This window comes from Nerophis ophidion, linkage group LG21 (assembly GCF_033978795.1).
Source record: "Nerophis ophidion isolate RoL-2023_Sa linkage group LG21, RoL_Noph_v1.0, whole genome shotgun sequence".
Lineage (NCBI taxonomy): Eukaryota > Metazoa > Chordata > Actinopteri > Syngnathiformes > Syngnathidae > Nerophis > Nerophis ophidion.
In genome coordinates, this window is record NC_084631.1 from 19,553,093 (window position 1) to 19,561,561 (window position 8,469).

General features: G+C 37.7%; 1 protein-coding gene across 1 annotated transcript; it reads right to left on the minus strand.

The window, feature by feature from the left end:
* Window positions 1-113: 113 nt before the first annotated feature.
* exosc7 (exosome component 7) lies at window positions 114-7,397 on the minus strand. The gene is made up of 8 exons (XM_061882116.1): window positions 7,242-7,397; window positions 7,049-7,150; window positions 6,848-6,942; window positions 4,692-4,857; window positions 4,533-4,603; window positions 2,543-2,666; window positions 2,300-2,455; window positions 114-1,093 (listed from the first exon to the last, which is right to left on the minus strand). The coding sequence occupies exons 1-8, from the start codon at window positions 7,296-7,298 to the stop codon at window positions 989-991; spliced, it is 876 nt and encodes a 291-aa protein (XP_061738100.1). The 5' UTR covers window positions 7,299-7,397; the 3' UTR covers window positions 114-988.
* Window positions 7,398-8,469: the final 1,072 nt, after the last annotated feature.

Sequence of the window (8,469 nt, forward strand, 5' to 3'; positions counted from 1 at the left end):
GAAACATGTTGCAGGCGTCAAATTCCAAATGAGCCAAAAATAACAGTTTTCCAGTTCGAACGTTAAGCATCTTGTCTTTGCAGTCTATTGAATTGAATAAAGGTTGAAAAGGATTTGCAAATCATTCTATTGTTTTTATTTATGATTTACACAACGTGCCAACTTCACTGGTTTTGTACATGATATTTAAGTTTTTTATTTTTAATACATTTGTAAAAAAATACAATAATTTACATGATCATCATAGGATATTGTGTGTATAATGTTGAGAACAAATATAATGTATTCCATTTTGGAAAAAGGCTGTAACGTAACAAAATCTGGGAAGGGATGTGCTGTGAATACTTTTTGAATGCATGCGTGTAGGTGGACAAAACAAGTGTCCGGGACTCCTGAGTGTGCTCTTTTAAAAACAATAAAATAATAATTTACACGTCATGATACACATATTGAGCAAGGATTTTGTGAATATCAATTATGTGTTTGTAGTTTGCGCTTGTTCATTGTTACCCACCAGTGGTTGTGTTAACTTACTGTACCTGTTAGCAGGTTAGGTTAATTTGTTGAAAAGTAAGAATGTAGTTGTTGATGACTCGTGCAAAGCAACAATGCCATCTGATGTCTGCAGTTGTAACTACAAGCCACTCGGACTCCCTTATGTGTTTGTGAGCGAAGACGAACAAATAGTGTCAAATCAAAAAAACCTTTTAAATACAATTACCAAATCTATTCTGTAACAGTTCAAATTTGTCTGTAACAGACCGCAACAAATACATTTGTGTTAAGGAAACACGGACAAAGATTTATTATACAGTATACAATGACAAAATTACAAATCTTTTCTGTTTTATTTTTTTAAACTTTAGTCAAATTATGAAATGATGAGTCATTGAGATACGTACTTTATAAAAGCATACACTCTCATGAAAAAGACATTTCACATAATTACAGATGATATATTATGACAAATGCAGACGGTGACATCAACCTAACCGAGGAAACCAACTTTCTGACGTTTTGCTCCCAAACTTTCTTCTTCCTGCAGCAGCTTCATGAGAGGCATGTGAAGAGCCTTTCCGACACGTTTTCCTGTCTGGAGAAAGTAAAACAAAAAAAGCTTTGGTTAAATATTCCACTGGTATCAGTCGTATTGTAACTTCATAATAAACATTTCATACAATATCTCCAGCAAAATATAGGATATTGTCTCATGTAGTGTTAAGCGCTAGCATTGCTGCAAATATTAGGCTGTGTCTGTTTCAGTTTGTGCACTTTTATAATTACATTGCTTTTTAGTGTTCACAAAATAGGCTGATTAACAAAAAAATAAATACTAATCAAATTTGAGGGACTGCTCCATAAAAAAAAGCACAAAATTAAGTATTAAAGATAAATTAGGGGGTGATCACATAAATAATTTGAATATAACATATTAATGAATAATAATTTACTTCAATAAGCTGTCAATACATTTGAAGAGCAAATAAAAAATACAGCCAAATTTATACATTAATTTGATGCACTGGTTGTGTGGTCTATATTTTGTTACTTGTATTATTTTTTGTTAACCTATTAAAATTGATTAATCTTGTTTTTAATACCTTGCACTGTCAAGTCAAGTACTAATATATTATGAGAAAATTGTGCCATTTTGGAGCCAACAAAATATATTATGTTAATTTTGTCTTCTTATTGAATATATTCTACTCTTTTTCAGACATGCTGAACTGTGCAAATGTAAACATGGGATACATTCCTATGTCAATTGCATTTTTGAAATTAAAAAAACAAACAAAAGACCTATAGAATATCTTGGTGTAGATCAGCTTTGAGGACGAAAATAGAAAACTCATTTGGACACAATAGGACATTTTCTGTGTCTAACATTGTAAGATTTACAATACATTTACAAGAAAATTTTACATAATGAAAATAATGAATTCAATAAATAATGAAATATTAAAATGTGATTTTACATTAAACTTTTTGTGTGGCTGTAAACGCATTAGTGGCTGAGTCTATTGAGTGTGTGTGTTGGCAAAAGTGAGAAACAGAGAGCGGCTGCTGTTGATATGAAAGATGACAAACAGTTGGTTTTGGCATGATTTGTATGACAGAAAAGGACCAGTTTTGCGAGATATTTGTTTTTCAATAATGTTTGCATTGCGAAATCCTATAGAAAAAAAATTATGTGTTTGTTTTGTTCAAAGTTCAGATGGGATTTTTTTTTGCTCTGCACAGCGGACAGTGCGAAATTGCACAGGCACGTACCTTAGCAGGAACGTTGTCGTTGACTCACCTGTGTCATTTCAAAGATGCTCTCAGGGTCCAGGCTGCCTCCTCCCATCTTTCTCACACAGGTGACCGTTCCCTTGTTCGTTACAGAGATGATCAGGCTCGCCACGGAGCACGCCTTCTCCTGCAGAGTGGCGTCCACCACGTGCCTGTGGCCCACCTGGCCCGTGTCAGAGAAACAATGTTTGGACTTATTTGTACTCTTACTATTAATTCTTGGTTTGTGTGAGTCAAATGTGGAGCTTGCCTTGCACAGAGTCACTATACAGGGAATACTCTCCACATTGAGCCTCATGCAGTCGTAGGGATCGTCAGACAGCTCGATTTCCTTCCCCCCTTCTTCATCATATGACATATTTACTTTGGGAATTCTGTCAGGTGGAGCAAAACGAGTTATACCGGTACTTTCAGTGACTCAACTCTGAAATATGAAACACTATACATAAGTAGTGTTGTCCCGGTACCAAAAAATTTCGATACTTTTCTAAATAAAGGGAACCACAAATAATTGCCTTATTGGCTTTATTTTAACATAAAATCTTAAAAATGTTTTTTTATTGCAAGTTTGTCCTTAAATAAAATAGTGAACAAACAAGACAACTTGTCTTTTAGTAGTAAGTAAGCAAACACAGGCTCCTAATTTAGCTGCTGAGGTATGCAGCAACATATTGTCATTTTCCATTCTATTATTTTGTCAAAATTATGAGGGACAAATAGTAGAAAATGAATTATTTATCTACTAGTTCATTTACTGTTAATATCTGCTTACTTTTCTTTTAACATGTTCTATATACACTTCTGTTAAAATGTAATAATCTAGTATTATTTTGTTGTTTGGATGATACAGCACATTAAGGTATCGATCCGATACCAAGTAGTTACAGGATCATACATTGGTCATATTCAAAAGATATTCAAAGTCCTCATGTGTCCAGGGACGTATTTCCTGAGTTTATAAACATAATTTAAAATAAAATAAAAATGAAAGAAGATTTTGAGATACTAAAAATATTGATGTAATCATGGTAGTATCGACTAGGTATGCTCATGTACTTGGTATCATTACAGTGGATGTCAGGTGTAGATCCACCCACGGCATTCGTTTACATTCAGGGGTGCTATCTTGCTGTTAGCAGTGAGCTATCGTGTAAGAAATGTACTTTATTTGTTGCCATGGAGGCAAGGATTAGTGATTTAGAAGTAGCTAAAACACTGGGATGGACTTTAGCCGCTAGCTAACTAGCCATGTCTTAAAGCACCTCTTCCTGAGGGCATTTCAGTGTTGTAACTTCACCTTTATCTTTAGTTTTAAGCCGTTCTCCTTTTTCTGTCTACACACATTGTCTGCCGGTAAGTACTCTGTGATTGTGCGCTGCCGAACACGCTCCTCTGCTCGTAAAACCAGCAGTGACACAACGTGACGACCGGGGGGCCGCCGACCGGTACTTTTTAGAGCCGGTATAGTACCGAATATGATTCAGTAGTATTGCAGTACTATACTAATACTGGTATACTGTACAACCCTACTCTAAAGTATATATATCTTAAGTATACAGTAGTATTAAAGCCACATTGGAAAATATATTGACAACAATAAAGTTTTCAATTTTGGGGGGAAAAGGTGAATAAAGTCTTCAAAAAAATAAAAGGCTCTGATTTAAATAATTTGGGTTTGACCTTGAAGCCATCCTGTGACCAGGAACTTCTTTCCTCAGTTTGTATATAACAAAAATGACAAGATTTTTTTTGACACAAAAAATATTTACTTTGTATTGTTACTTTCGATATTTGTATCGATCCACCCACCTGTTTAGATTCAAAAGCTCTAGCTTTGTGGTTAGGATAACTCCCTACGATGGGTAGTGTAGCATGTTTCGCCATTTATCGTCCTCTGGGGATACTTGTAAGAAGTGTTTGATTGCCGCCATGTAGGCAAAGATTGCGGACTTAGAAGTGGCTTTGCACTGTGGCGCGATGTTATCCGCTAGCTTACAAGCGAGGACGCTACATTGTGTTGAACACATCCAGCTAGAACCTGTCATCAACATGTAATTATTACAATATGACTATAGTATTAAAAGACCTATCGTTGCCGAAATGTATTGTCTATCGCGCAACCGTACTACGAAAGGTATCCATCAATTACATCTGCTGGAACTGGAGCTATGTGAAAAATAATGTTGTTTCAAAGACGTTATAGATAGAAAATGGTGGTTGCATCGATGTTCATGACTTACTTTGTGCTGTAGAGGGCTGCCTTGATCGCTATGGAGATTGCATCATACAGGTTTCCATCACACTGCAGGAGCTAAGGAAGCGGAACCAGACATTGTCTTATACATATGTAGCACTTTTTAGCATTTTAAAAGTTTGCTGCAAAAGGTGCATTCCCTTACCAGCACGTCCACATAGAGCACCCAGCAGTGTTCACCCTCAATGATGCACAGGCTCTTTAGGTCGACACTGCGCTTGTTGTTGAACACTTTGTAAAGCGTGTTGCTTAGCTCCGTCCCAAGCTCCTCCCCTCCTCGACCCTCAAACTCTGGGGTTGCGTTGGCTGAACTAGCAAAAGGAGAGAGAAATAAAAGCAACTTAACGCCTTATCTTATTTTAGTCTGCTTTGTTAGTAGTTGATTACTATCCATCCATTTTCTACCGCTTGTCCCTTTTTGGAGCCTATCTCAGCGGCATTCGGGCGGAAGGCGGTGTACACCCTGGACAAGTCGCCACCTCATCGCAGGGCCAACAGGCACATCGCAGGCAAACATTTCCACATCAACACCGTATGAAAAAAATTGAATCTAATAACGTCCGTAGTAACCTACCACATAGCGAAAGACGAACACTATTTGATTCCTTATTATGCAGCTCATTTTTATTTGACACTTAAAATGTCTCTGACAATCTTGCACTTTCTGTTTTGGAAATGACATGAATGTTTGTGCCACTGCTTAATAACTGTTTAATAAATACAGTTTTGGTGAATTAACTTAGTTGTGATTTCCCTCTCTGCATGAAGGCTTAAAAGTAGCATATATTAATGCAGTATGAAGAAGAAAGTTTTAATGTATACATAGAATCATCATACTGCTGCGATTATAAGTATCAAGTGTTCATTCAAGTCCAAGGCAAAATATCGAGATATATATCGTGTATCGCGATATGGCCTAAAAAAATATCGAGATATTAAAAAAAGGCCATATCGCCCAGCCCTATGCACAATTAAAGGCCTACTGAAATGAGATTTTCTTATTTAAACGGGGATAGCAGGTCCATTGTATGTGTCATACTTGATCATTTCGCGATATTGCCATATTTTTGCTGAAAGGGTTTAGTAGAGAACATCGACGATAAAGTTCGCAACTTTTGGTCGCTAATAAAAAAGCCTTGCCTGTACCGGAAGTAGCAGACGATGTGCGCATGACGTCACGGGTTGTAGAGATCCTCACATTGTTTACAATCATGGCCACCAGCAGCAAGAGCAATTCGGACCGAGAAAGCAACGATTTCCCCATTAATTTGAGCGAGGGTGAAAGATTCGTGGATGAGGATAGTGAGAGTGAAGGACTATAAATAAATAAAAATAATAATAATAAAAAAAATAAAGAGGGCAGTCGGAGCGATTCAGATGTTATTAGACACATTTACCAGGATAATTCTGGAAAATCCCATATATGCTTATTGTGTTTTAGTGAGATTATATAGTCGTACCTGAAAGTCGGAGGGGTGTTGCCACGGGTGTGGTGACTGCCAGTGTCTCTGAGGGAAGCCACGTTTCATGACGAGGCGAAGCGAAGGCAGTCGTTGGGGCTTGGCTGAGTTTTTCTTCCCCCTCCTCGAGCGTGGAAGCATCCCACGTTCGGGGGCAGCCGGTCGGAGGAGGCAAGAGAGTCCGCAGCTGCCTCTTTGACAGGTGCACGAGGAACGACGCAAGCTCTGCTCATTTCTACTGCAAGAGCCGACTTGTTACCACAATTTTCTCACCGAAACCTGCCGGTTGACTTGTGGTAGAGAACCATGTTCGCTTGACCGCTCTGTTCCATAGTAAAGCTTCACCTTCGGGAATGTAAACAAGGAAACACCGGCTGTGTGTGTGTTGCCAAAGGCGGCCGCAATACACCGCTTCCCACCTACATCTTTCTTCTTTGACGTCTCCATTATTAATTGAACACATTGCAAAAGATTCAGCAACATAGATGTCCAGAATACTGTGGAATTATGCGATTAAAGCAGACGATTTATAGCTGTAATCGGGCTGGAACAAAATGTCCGCTACAATCCGAGACGTCAGGCATAACGACGTTTTCAACAGGATACTTTGCGCGAAATTTAAAATTGCAATTTAGTAAACTAAAAAGGCCGTATTGGCATGTGTTGCAATGTTAATATTTCATCATTGATATATAAACTATCAGACTGCGTGGTCGGTAGTAGCGGGTTTCAGTAGGCCTTTAATTTTAGACCTGACACCAAAAAATATTTACTCCAGCAGTGGTTTTAACTGCATTTTTTGTATCTACCATCAACACATTGGCCCACTCATCCCACTTACCAGTCAGCAAAGAACTCGAGATAGCCTTCATTTGGAGCCATAGGCCGAGGTTTCCCGATTTCTGCTTTAACTCCAACTAGGACTGCTGTATGTCCCTGCAACACAAATACATGATTAAGCTTTAGAAAACATGCAAAACACAAAAATGTTACCTTATAAATATGTAAACCTCAAAGCTATATTCAGCGTGCAGTGTCTTACCAGGCAAACTTTGGCTGAGCCATCTGTATTGGACACCACGTCCGTCTCTATCTCCATGTGTCTGTAGTCCTCACAGCCTCTTCCGTCCACTCGCAAGTCATCCTGATTTTTTTTTTTTTTCAACAAACTCAATGAGTTACAACACTAGTGCTTTTTTTTGCTTTAGTAAAACATTACCGCTACCAACACTTACCCGTATACCGTGTAAAATATACACTTTCTCCGCCTCGCTTACTTGTACTGTTGCCATTCTGAACGAGCGCGAATTTGTGTCGCGTACATTCTACGTCATCAATAGCGGACTTGGAATTTTGATTAGCATACTTTACCGCTCTCTTACTAACTGTCCTCGTTGTTTTGACATCAAATGGCTTAATGGGTTGCGTGAAGTATAATATGTGCGACAACAGCTGAAAAATATAACATTTTTTTAAATCAAAATTTGCAGCGTCCTCCAGTCCTACTGGAATGTAAGAGCGAACTGATGGATCCAAATTGCAATAGCATCGATACCAATGGTAGTCTGATTGATACAAATGTGAAGACAAGATCGTCTCTGTTTATTTTTGGTTGAGTTGTTCAAATTCTGCGATAAGGTGGCGACTTGTCCAGGGTGTACACCGCCTTCCGCCCGATTGTAGCAGAGATAGGCACCAGCGCCCCCCGCAACCCTAAAAGGGAATAAGCGGTAGGAATGGATGGATGAATGGATGGAGTTGTTCAAATTAGTACATTGTCAATATTTTTATAAGGAGTAAAGTTTACAAACTCAGAGAATACATGATTTTATAAAAGCATGTATAGACTGAGTTTGTAAACAACAATAACTTATAAGTTATTGTTGCATGATGTACATCATTTTGCTCAAATAACTACCGTATTTTTCGAACTATAAATCGCTCCGGACCGGAGTAAAAGTCGCACCGGCCGAAAATGAAAAATAAAGAAGGAAAAAAACATATATAAATCGCACTAGATTATAAGTCACATTTTTGGGGGGAATTTATTTGATAAAATCGAACACCAAGAATAGACATTTGAAAGGCAACTTAAAATAAATATAGAATAGTGAACAACAGGCTGAATAAGTGTACGTTATATGACGCATAAATAACCAACTGAGAAGGTGCCTGGTATGTTAACGTAACATATTATGGTAAGAGTCATTCAAATAACTATAACATATAGAACATGTTATACAAACTCAGAGAATACACACTTTTAAGTTATTGTTGCATGATGTAAATTATTTTGCTCAAATAACTACCGTATTTTTCAGACCATAAATCGCACCGGCCGAAAATGAAAAATAAAGAAGGAAAAAAAAACATATATAAGTCGCACTGCAGTGTAAGTCGCATTTTTGGGGGAAATTTATTTGATAAAATCCAACACTACGAATAAACATTTGAAAGGCAGTT

What these genes read in the sequence shown, in the direction of transcription:
- exosc7 (XM_061882116.1), bottom strand. Translation starts at nt 7,298, where the DNA reads ATGGCAACAGTACAAGTAAGCGAGGCGGAGAAAGTGTATATTTTACAC. An exon ending in GTATAGTGACTCTGTGCAAG is followed by an intron (nt 2,456 to 2,542) that starts GCAAGCTCCACA and finishes GACACGGGCCAG; the next exon opens with GTGGGCCACAGGCACGTGGT. An exon ending in GCATCTTTGAAATGACACAG is followed by an intron (nt 1,094 to 2,299) that starts GTGAGTCAACGA and finishes TACTTTCTCCAG; the next exon opens with ACAGGAAAACGTGTCGGAAA.